At 45.2% G+C, this 11152-nt stretch overlaps 1 protein-coding gene across 1 annotated transcript; it reads right to left on the bottom strand.

Moving 5' to 3' along the window:
* LOC119188236 (thiosulfate:glutathione sulfurtransferase) lies at positions 1-9984 on the bottom strand. Its single transcript, XM_037436172.2, has 4 exons — positions 9493-9984; positions 6969-7136; positions 4160-4322; positions 1-210 (listed from the first exon to the last, which is right to left on the bottom strand). Exons 1-4 carry the CDS (start codon positions 9653-9655, stop codon positions 156-158), a joined length of 549 nt encoding a protein of 182 aa, XP_037292069.1. The 5' UTR covers positions 9656-9984; the 3' UTR covers positions 1-155.
* Positions 9985-11152: the final 1168 nt, after the last annotated feature.

The following is an 11152-nucleotide window of genomic DNA, read 5'->3' as shown; positions in this document are numbered from 1 at the left end:
TTGAAACAAGTAAACGATTCGTTTATTTTAAAAAATTACAATACCATCCGTACGATGACGCAGTAAAGATTAGCATTGGAAGACTGTCTTGCAAGGCCTAAGGTGACTTCTGTGGGCTTTCCCTAAATGAGAGTGTAGGGGGTCAAGTGCGGGGATCACGTGCCCTTCTTTGCCTTGTAATCTTCCCAACCAGCGCTGTATTCCCGGGCACTGGAAAGAGAAAGTTATCTCAGCACTTTGCATAACAGTTCCAGATCAGTCACTTCTATGTGCACTGCTTTTACACATGCTCCATGAACCCTTTTTTTGTGTGTGTGTTTTAATCATGTTTTACCTTAATGATGCAACTTGAACTTGGATACAAAAATACCAGTTAAGTTTAAAAGCCTGCTGCACTGAGATATTTACCTCAGCTCTACTATATTCATTAATTTATTCAAAAGTACTGCCAATCTACTCAGATTATAGCAGGGGAGGCACACTAAAAAGCTGTTTCGTTATACAAGATTATACATGGTCACCATTATCCATCACTATGGTATTAAAAGAACACTGCATAGGCAACTAATTTAATGCAAACTCAACAAAAATAATAATAAAATACAAAAGCTGTACATCAATAACATGATATAGGCTCGAAAAGTTTAATGATTTTACATTGACATTAGTGATACTTGAGAAGCAAGCAATTAATCTTCAATGACAGTTGTAAATTTGCTTTACGTGTGTTATAAATAGAGGATGTCACTTAACTAAAAGAGTTGCCTGTTGAGTTGAGTTGCCTGTTGCAGAATGCCATAAGGGCTGCGAACAATTTCTCATAAAAACTAGGCATCTGGCATTCTTAAAAAAAAAAAGTCGCAGCAGGGCCATGACTACAAATACCTCGTCAACTCGAAGTCATAAAACCCAGGGAAAATTTTGAGACAATAAATGGATTTTCGAGATAAGCAGAGTTCCGCTAATTGCCAGGAAAAATGAGCGCTTTTCAGAAAAATCACTACTACTTACTGGCTCTTTAGCGACAGTTTTGTAATCTTTTTTCTCGTGCAGGTTTAAAAGAGAAATAAAAAAATAACATGCTAGAGACTTTAACCGGCTGGGTTGTGCTGCACTGCCATTTTATTTAGCAGAGAAAAACTGCCCAACGCTCATCTGCTTTGCGGTTGTACTTGGGCCTAGGAAGGCGTCCTCCAGCTCCTTGACACATCGCAGCAGTCTATCTTCCCCGCCGCTGCTCCGTATTTCCAAGCAATCGCAGCAAATTTCTCTCCTCAGAAGATTTCGGCACCTCTCGATGTGGTTTGTCATTGCCATAGTCTCCGCCGTGCCCTACGTTAGATGCCGTTCGTACGATTTCGATGTATGTAATTTCTCTGGTCACCGCCACATACTTCTCACACACTGCGTACTACAGGAAAGTCACGTCATTTTGGGCTGCACCGTTACCTGTAAACTTGATGACCTCTTGACAAAGTTCCTCACAGTCTGTGAAGTCACCTGTCTGCTTCTGGCAAACTTGCGGCACGTGAAAACTCGGCGTGCTCAAAGCAGTTGGCGCTAGCCGCTGTGCGAACTTGCTGCCAAGTGCTGCTGAGAAGGTGTACTGCTCCCAGCAGGTCAATTTCGTAGCTTTTGCCGTTTTCATAAGACAACAAAGTTTTGTAGAAAAGGCACTATCGGTAGGTTTTGCGGGCCACTTCGATGACACCTTGGTCTATCGGCTGCAGCACAGACATCATATTTGCAGGCAAAAACTCTACTCTCACTGCCTCCAAATTCTCTATTTTGCCATGGCCTGGACAGTTGCCGACAACGAACAGGACTTTCCTGTTTCTCTCGGCCATCTTGTTATACATAGCGGGGACGTACTCTTCAAAAAGAGTATCAATTATCGACGCAGCTTATGGTGACCCCACCGCTAACTGCAGCGGACGATCACCGCGGGTTCAGGCTTAGCGAGCCACAGGGCCGCTACTCCGTTTACTCGCGTGTAGCGCACCGCTCCGCGCGCGCTCAACTAATAAGGCGTTTAGCGCGGCGCGGCAAATAGACAGTGTTCTAATGCAGAAGTACACAACACTTTATTGCCACTGGCGGCACCCCGAACCACAGTACAACGTCCGCTCCCGCACGCGGACGTTCACAATAAGGGGAAAACCGCGAGCACGTCGCAGCTGGCAATGGCGAGCTTTGACGCGCCGGTCGGGAAAAGGTCCCTCGCGGCTATGCTGCGCACTCTCACGATGGCCAATGGGCCTGGTCGCGAGTGTTAGGGCAAACCTCGTTTGCGTAGGCCTACGGCAAGTGCGGCTCGTTGTGGTACGACCACTTCAAGCACTAGGCACCGCTGTGGGCTTAGCGTACGCTACCGAAGCTAGCACTCAAGTAAACAAGCCTGCCGAGGTGCCCAAGGCCACCCCAGGCAGGCTACAGTCCGGCGATTCCCAAAGGGGACGCGGACGAAGGAAAACACATGCTTACCCGGCGCCGACCAATGGAAAAGAGACCGCTCCCTCGGCGCGCGCCACTGCGCGCGCCGTGCCCGCGCGTGGCGCCATCTATCGCCACGTGGTGTTAACAGAGCAGGAAAGCAAAAGGGTGTGGCCGTGTGGCGGAATGCCCGCGAAATGGTCGCGGGCGCGCCTCGGATCTCCACAAGCTCTGCGTGATAGATAACGCCATTCGGCAGTCGTGCAATACTAAAGCACCTGGGCTTGAGAGCTTTGCCAATTATAAGTAACGGCAGCTTCTCTTCGTCTGTGGCATTTTGCGCTGTAAAGTACAGCAACCATGTCCTTCCGTTGTTTCACTCCCGAGCACGCTTTACCCTTTGGTGTGAAGGTGCATCTCGGCAACATTTTATAAAAAAAAGTGCTGTCTCGTCAAGGTTGAAAATGTCGTTGTCAGCATATTCTCCCGCAACTCGGCTAGCTGGCTGCTGTGCCAATTGTCTGCAGTGGCAGCGTCGACAGTGCCACTTTCGCCGTGCACCAACTTGGACACAACACTGTTCCCTTTTTTGAAGCAGTCAAACCAGCCACTGCTGCAACTGAAGTCCGTGTGCCCCATTGGCAAAGAAAGAGCATCTGCATTCTCCATCATTATTGCTTTGGTGATGGGAAGGTTGGCCGCTCTGGCATTTCGCAGCCATACCATCAATGCCGCTTCAATGTCTAGGAATTTCGACCTTCGAACCCGCTTTCGGTGGCTGGAAAAAGCACCTTCCGCTTGTTTTTCAGCACCATCGAAAGCGTAAACAAAGAGATGCCGAATTCCTGCGCGATGCTCAATTTTGTTCGGTCTCCTTTCTCCACTTCATTAATTAAAGCAACTTTTTTTTTTTTACCATTAGCGACTTGCACTGCTTTGACGCCATGTTTGTCGCACTCATTTTAAGTTGCCGCTCCTCACAGTCGGCGAAAAATCCGCACCGCTCGGTTCGTGCACATGAACGGAAATCACACTTCAGGGAAAATAATGGGTGCTGCACAAAGCAAACGAGATGAACTACGCCAAGCGTGGGCAGAAGGCCTCCCCGCTCAGCGCATGTGTCACATGACGTGCCACAGGGTTGCTTGACAAAGTTTATATGTTGCTGGGCTGAGACTTCGCGCACTTCACATTTGCGGAAAGCATCGACGTAGTGGCAGGCGTGGCTAAATAAAAAATCTACAGACTTCACGCGTGGCAGCGTTGCACGAATCTTGTGAAATGGTCTGGCAGCGGAATTTCGGTTTCACTCCCAGTCCAGATTTCGAGTTACCCGCAATTTGACCCGAAAATAGTTCGAGGTGGAAAGGAAAATATACGTGGTACGTATATGAAATAGCTCGGTGCCGCAGAAAATTTTGACTTAGCTGATTTTTCGAGATATGAGAGTTCGAGTTAACGAGGTGCTACTGTAAACAGCTGGAGATAATAGTAAGCACCCTGCACTATTTCATTTTTCCTGAGAAATGGTCAACGTTTCTTAGCAGATGATACCTCCTTGTTTATAATGCTTTTTAAACAAGATGCAGTTTCAGTGATTTAGACTTGAAGTGATTGACAGTATGTACACCACCCTGAATATAGATTTATGCCACCTTGTAGTAGCCTTGCTCAGGAATGCTGCATAAGTATCCTTGCTACTTCATCGTGACAACATTACACATACTGTGTGTAGCCGGCCTTGTGAGCGAGCTTGAGTGCTGCATGGCTCTTGATGGGGCCAAGGCCGTAGAACACAATGTTGTGGTCGTAACTTTGGGGCTTCTGCGCATGGTAGGCTTTCTGGAAGGCCTCTTCGGACATCAGTAGGGCATCTTTCACTTGTCCCACTGAAAGAGTGACAAAATTCAATTAAGGACTTAGACGCCTTGATGGCTAACTACGGTTACAGTCGGAATGCTCCCGTTACCTTTTGCAAGCCGGCCTTCGCTACAGCAACACGACCAGTTAGGACTGCTGGATACATGACAACACATTCCACAAGGCACTACTTCATTTTGTACACAATGCCGGCCGACCAGCGCACGTTTATGCACATATACGCACAGAATATGCGTTAAGGGCAAGTCTATGTTGCAATGAAAAAAGAAAAAGAAAATTTGTTCAAAAGCCTTCGATAACATCATCAAATGTGAAAATAGACTGTCGGCGCCATGAACATGACTGTTCACCACCACATGATGAAGTCTTTGCATGATGTCACAGATCGCCAAAATTTGTGAGGTGACGGCATCATCACATGACGTTGTTGCTATGTCAAAGGTGCCTGCTTTTATCACGGAGGAAGTGCGGAACCGTGTTGGGTGCAGAAATATTTTGACGAGGAAGCACCAATACATTCACGGAGTATAAAAAAAAGGAACGTGGTTTTTGCCTTCAAGTCATGGTCACCGTAGACCAGCGCATAATTCCAATGGCACAGAAGTAAAAAGCTACTATGCTGGCTACTGCCACGCTTATATCGTACACAACTTTATTAGGCATCTTTACCTACACCTAGTGGCGGCTAGTTCTCCAATGCAAACACTCTTCTGTGGGGTTGTTTCTTTGTGTCATTGACTCGAGAAATTACTCAAAATTACTACACTTGGCTGTAACCGGTGCCTATCTGTGGCTGTTTTGGCTAACAATACATTCCATGGAACAGTAGATCAGGCTTTGTATAAGGGTTATCAAAATGAAATCAACACACTGTGCACTTCTTGCTTTCCTCTGTGCAGGACAACGCTACGTTGTGAGTTAGCATGCGCATGTTCACCTCCGTCTCATCTAACCCCACTTGACTACTGTCAGTCTGACTACAGTGAGAAGTATTGATTCTCCTCTTGTTAAAGGAGCCATGAAATTATTACCCAAAGATTTGTTTTCAGCAAAAAATAGAAGTAGAAGGTCTATAATGGGTATAAAGATGTGAAAAGTGGGCCGCAATAAAAGCATCGTCATCATCAGCCTGACTGCGCCCACTGTAGGGCAAGGGCTTCTCCCACTTTCTGCCAACCAACCCAGACCTGTGCTTGCTGCTGCTGCATTGTACCAACAAACCTCTTAATCTCATCTGCCCGCCTAATATTCTGTCTACCTCTCGCACGTTTGCCTTCTCTTGGAATCCGCACTAGTTACTCTTAATGGCGTTATCCTGCCTATGCTCTAGTGCACAGCCCATGCCACATTCTTCTTGTTGATTTGAACAATGATATTTTTTACATCCATTTGTTCCCTGACCTACTCTGCTTTCTTCCGGTCCTAAGGTTACACGTCATTTTCCTCTCCATTGCTCGCTGCATCGTCCTCGATTTATGTTGAACCTTCTTTGTAAGTACCCAAGTTTCTGCTCAGAAGGTAAGTGCCAGTAAGATCCAGCAAAAAAAAAAAAATTAAAACAAGCTCTAGAAGTCACCCGCTGTGAACCTCACCCACTGATAGCGACCACTATCCTACCATGGGGTGTGTGATGTCATGTGCAGTCGCTGGAAGAAGCGACTTCAATTGTCACCCTCTGCTGAAGTTTCAGCTACAGGAAATAGTTCAATTTCAGTGCTACGCTGAAGAAAGCTCATTCCTCTCGCTTTCACATGTAGCTGAGCACGGAACATTATTGTTCGCTGGAATACAGATGCTCACACAGCAAGCTGCTTGTTACGTCATTGCTCACGAGTGCACCAGTGTTGCCCGACTCACAGGTCACTCACTTGTTTATAAAAATATTCAATTATAAATTACGTGGCTCGACCAAGTGCGCTAAAATTTCACCACCCTGTGATTGCACAAGGGTTAACGATTGAAGTTTGGGTGTTACGGCCTGTTTTAAGCGAACCTATACAGTTAATTGTCACAAGAACACTGCAAGTGTGTTACTCTGACGAAACATTTAGCTCTGCTCTACACTGATGTGATTCTGCTAAAAGGTAAGTCACACGGAGATGCAACACTAGTTCAGTGATTGCTATTTGTGAACTGCTAAAACTGCATTCTTTTTCCCTGAATGTTACTGCTCTCTTGTGTAAATTATTTCAATGCCTATTATATTATATATTTTTATTTATACAAGTGCCTGTAGTGCCACAAACGTGTTATTGCAGGAGGACAATTTAGGAAAAACTAGTTATATAACAAATTTTATAACAATTCACATACAAAGATAAAAATATGAGCTCATTACAATGTGATGGTTACAGCATTGAAAAGTGGCAACACATACAAACAAAGGAATCATCTTGAATGTACGCACAATTTCATCAAGAAAAACAGACACGAAAGTCCAGAGTTTCTTGAGTGCTCACACAGAACAGTTCTATTATCACAAAGGATATAGCCATCGTATGAGGTACAATGTCTCCTAATACCACTAGATTAATCCAATATATATGCACTGTCCAGACTTCATTTCATATTCTTAGGCATACTGATAAGCTTGTTCTGCATGTGGGTTTGCACCATGCTGGCTAGTACACTAGTGACAGAGGAGGGTTACTTGCATGGAATGTTGATGGCATTGCCGATTTTGCCGGAGGCAGCTACCTCAGCAGGCTCGCGCACGTCGATCAGTTGAATGTCGCCACCTTGCATCAGAGCCTTAAGGTCTTCATAGCTCAGATCCTGGAAGTTGACACCTGACGTTGACACAGAGCGAGCACTCATAATACCTGCAGAAACCAACGTTGGGATAGAAAACAAATGTATAGAATTGTTTTCAGAAAAATTGTTGCAAGGAATGGTAACAAGACAAGAGCATACAGAAAGACTGAGGTGGAGCCAGTGACTGCAGCCGAATGAGAAAAGCTTTTGCCTGAAGCCAACATTTCGATTTGAAGACTTGACGGAACAATGCCACCAGCTGAGGCTTTCCTTGTATACCCTACTTTGGTTGGTTCAAAAAAAAAATGGTGTAACAAAAAAAGGATTCACTAGAAAGTGAAGAAAGTGACAACTGCATAGTCACATGGGTGAATTGAAATGAAGTTGCAAATGTCGTTTGTGAATGTAAAGCTTTGGAGATTATGCTACCTTCGTTACGTGTGCTAAATTTTATAGTACGTAAAGTTGAAGGCCTACCGACGCAAAAAATTTTAAATCCTTGTTTTTCGGTACCAACAAGTAGCTAACGATACATTTTCCTTAGCTGGAAACCTAGTTTGCTTGAATGTGCATCTGTTAATTATTTGGAGATGTTTTTATTGTGACCAATCGCAGTTTAGGCGTTAGAAAGTCCCAAGAGAAATTGGACCTAGTGGTGTTTTTTCGTAAACACATCAGACGATGTTGGCACACATAACAGACGCACCCACCATGTTTGCAGCATCAGAAGTTAGCACAAACTCGCGATACAGGTGGTGGTTGGTTGTTTAAAGCAAGTTGATGACCATGCTGATGTGCTTTGTTTTAGGTGCAGTTGCATGACAAACACTTGAAAATTTGTTTTCAATATGTTCTAGGCAAGGTTACTGTTAACTTTTGGTTGGTGATGTGTGCGTGTCCACACCAACCTAACTCGCAAGTTATCTCACCTTCAAAATTTTGTGTCAGCATTACATTAACGTACTACAACCGCAACTGAAATACCTGGTAGTATATGGCTTAGAGAATGCATCACTATGCTTCACAAACATTTCCAAGCTCTCTCAGTGTGCCCATAGTTCAATTCAAAGCACATTCCCATTTATATAGACACTACGACACTGAAGATTACGTCAAGAGCATACCTGAAATCTTAATTTGTCAAACCTGTTTTAGAGATCATGTTTGTACTTGACAAAAAAGCATTGCCCCCTTGTGTGGCAACAATTCTAAAACATTTCGTTGAAGCAAACACCTTTGCGACCCAAACACAATGACTATTGTTTGACGTATGAAATAAATTTCGTCTATGTGTTTAAGAAAAAAGTTCTGTGCCCAATAAAAACTATTTCATAACTTTTTCAAGCAGGAGCTACGGTACATTAAACTGTTCAGAATAAATTGTTTTCATGGATATTTATTTTTGCTGAAACAAGAATGAAATTGCAGCTGACACACAGTTTGTAAGAGATATTATGAAAAATGGTGAGGCACTCGCAATGTTTTTGTTTGTTTGAAGACAATTTTATCACACTTTATCCAGCGATAGATGAAAAACAATTGCCTGCAGGTAAACATTACTTTTCTCAGGCCCCGTGCTTTTTTTTTTTTTTGTAACCAGTTTGATATAGAATTAATACCTGTTGACTGTCACATTTATTTATATTTTTCTTACAAAAGCTTTACTACAACAAACTTAACTAGTACCCGTCTTCACACTGATCATATTAGAAAACCGCATATGTTCCTAGGATAAGAACTTGAAAATACAAAAAATGCAGTGGTTCTAATAAGCAATTTTTATTCAAATCACGGCGTTTTGCAACAGAACATGATAGAACAAACGTGCCATTTTTGCTTCAACTCCTCTTTCAAGGACAGCACAGAAAATCAAGGGCAGGGAACTTTATTTATTGCTCTCATACTCTGAAGCAAGCCGCACGTGTTCTATTATTATTTTAGCTGCACAGTCTGCCAACAGGAGGAACTAGCAGCCACAGTTCCATTTCCGCGGCATGAGTGTAGGAATGTCCGACAGCACTTCGTGCAGCCCAGCATAGAGACGGCAGCGCAAACTTGCTATCTACGAAGTCGCTCGCCCGGTCACAGTGACATCACGAGGGCTTACAGTAAAGCTTTTCACGCAGAGACTTGTTTCTCGCTGCAATCGAGAAATGTGTGCGAAATTACGTAGCCTTAAGTTATCGTCGAAATATGGTGTGCTGAACCTGAAAGTAAACAAGGCGCGCCCTGCTTGGAAAGAAAAAAAAAAGGGGGGGGGGGGGCAAATCGTTTTGCGGATTCTCCGGTAATGCGCAGTCAATTGAAACGAATTGACCTAGCAGGCGACAGATGGTTATCATCAAGTAGAATCATTCACGAAGAAATCGTGTCACGACAAATCGACGCAAGCTCACGATGTTTTCAAACCAGATGAAAACTTACAAGGACCGAGTTGCGAGGAGCGGCATGCCGTCGTAGCACACGCATCGAGCACGACGACCTGTTTCGTATGAAATCCTGTCACGGGCGCAGCAGCAAGACGCCGTCCCAGCAGCCATGGGACTCTGTTGGAACGAGCCACTGATATAACAGGCTTGAATAACATGACTGCCCTTGCTGCGCACCGTGTAGCCCGTTTTGCCGGCCTTCGTCAGCTTCTCCTACGCGCACTCGGTGAACAGAGGAGGACGCTTCGCTGATTCGTTTTTCGCTCACGATGAGCGCTGTTGCAGTAGCTGCTGCGACCACATGCGATGCGACCTCCGTGGATGCAACGCGTTGCTTGCGTGCCGCGCGGCCATATCTTATCAGCTTGGGAATCGTGCAGCCGGTAATCGACCTTGCGAGGTCACGCTTGAAGATTCCCGCGTGGCGTGAATTTCGTGCGGTCCCAAACCAGAGATCACCTACCACTGCTCAAACAATGCGCTACGTACAAATGAACGCTGTTAACACTGCTGACGAGGTTATCCGGCAGGTGTGCAACCGTTGGCGGTTCGTTTAAAATTCTCCTCAGCCGTGTGTCTTAAATAGTTCTCGCACTCGTGCCAGTCACAGCCTTCACCTATGCCTTCACAGCCTTCCATCTTTATATTGACCGGTCATGAATCGTATGACTATGACCAGCTCTGAAAGCATTTGATCAGTCCGCTCAGGGTGTGGACAACACGTTGTCGTCTGCTACGGCGGCCGCCATTGCCGCTGTCGGTGGGGGGCTGACGTGTGCCGAATATGTTGGTTGCGATACTTTATTGTGGTCCTGCAAGGCGCGCGTCAGCGCGCAGCGGGGGACTCCCACGTAGGGACCGTTAGGCCTAGTCTATTGGCCGCTCCGTGGGCCTGCTGGACGGCCTAAAGTTGGTCGGCCAGGAGGGAGCTGCCGAACCTGTTGCTTGTATTAAATGCGATGTTTCCTCCGGCGTTAACTGTCTGTCTGTCTGTCTGTCTGTCTGTCTGTCTGTCTGTCTGTCTGTCTGTCTATCTATCTATCTATCTATCTATCTATCTATCTATCTATCTATCTATCTATCTATCTATCTCTCTGTATGTATGTATGTCTCTCTCTCTCTCTCTCTCTCTCTCTCTCTCTCTCTATATATATATATATATATATATATATATATATATATATATATATATATATATATATATATCTGTCTCTATCTATCTATCTATCTACTTTATGCTCTCCAAACCGTATCATTAATATGATTTACTACGGCGTATCATGACTGTATGCCGAACATGAATGACTGGTCACACTATGAAAATCATGGCTATTTTGTCAGGAGCGAGAGGGTTTGCACTCCACGGCCGAGGCGCTGCTGTGGCCGTTTTACCATGTTCTGTGGTTTTACTTTATATGTAACGGCGAGAGACGTGAGACGACGTCGTGAAGGTGGCCGGCTGGGCCGTAGCAGTTTCGCCACTTTATTCCTTTCGGGTCGAAGCTCAGCGGCGACGGCTGCCTGCGTCCGACGCGTCAGGGCGCCTGAACCCGTCCTCTTCTCGCGCAGCTACAGTATAGTACACTGTAGCTCGAGTTGGGCATCAGCTGCGCGAGAGGAGCGGCGCGGTGGTCAAGAGAGTGATGATGATACAC

The sequence above is a fragment of the Rhipicephalus microplus genome, chromosome 1 (assembly GCF_043290135.1).
Source record: "Rhipicephalus microplus isolate Deutch F79 chromosome 1, USDA_Rmic, whole genome shotgun sequence".
Classification (NCBI taxonomy): Eukaryota; Metazoa; Arthropoda; class Arachnida; order Ixodida; family Ixodidae; genus Rhipicephalus; species Rhipicephalus microplus.
The sequence above is the reverse complement of the archived record's forward strand: the minus strand, read 5'-3'. Positions and strand labels throughout refer to the sequence as shown.

What these genes read in the sequence shown, in the direction of transcription:
- LOC119188236 (XM_037436172.2), bottom strand. Translation starts at nt 9,655, where the DNA reads ATGTTATTCAAGCCTGTTATATCAGTGGCTCGTTCCAACAGAGTCCCA. An exon ending in CTCCTCGCAACTCGGTCCTT is followed by an intron (nt 7,137 to 9,492) that starts GTAAGTTTTCAT and finishes TGGTTTCTGCAG; the next exon opens with GTATTATGAGTGCTCGCTCT. An exon ending in CACAAGGCCGGCTACACACA is followed by an intron (nt 211 to 4,159) that starts GTATGTGTAATG and finishes TTCTCTTTCCAG; the next exon opens with TGCCCGGGAATACAGCGCTG.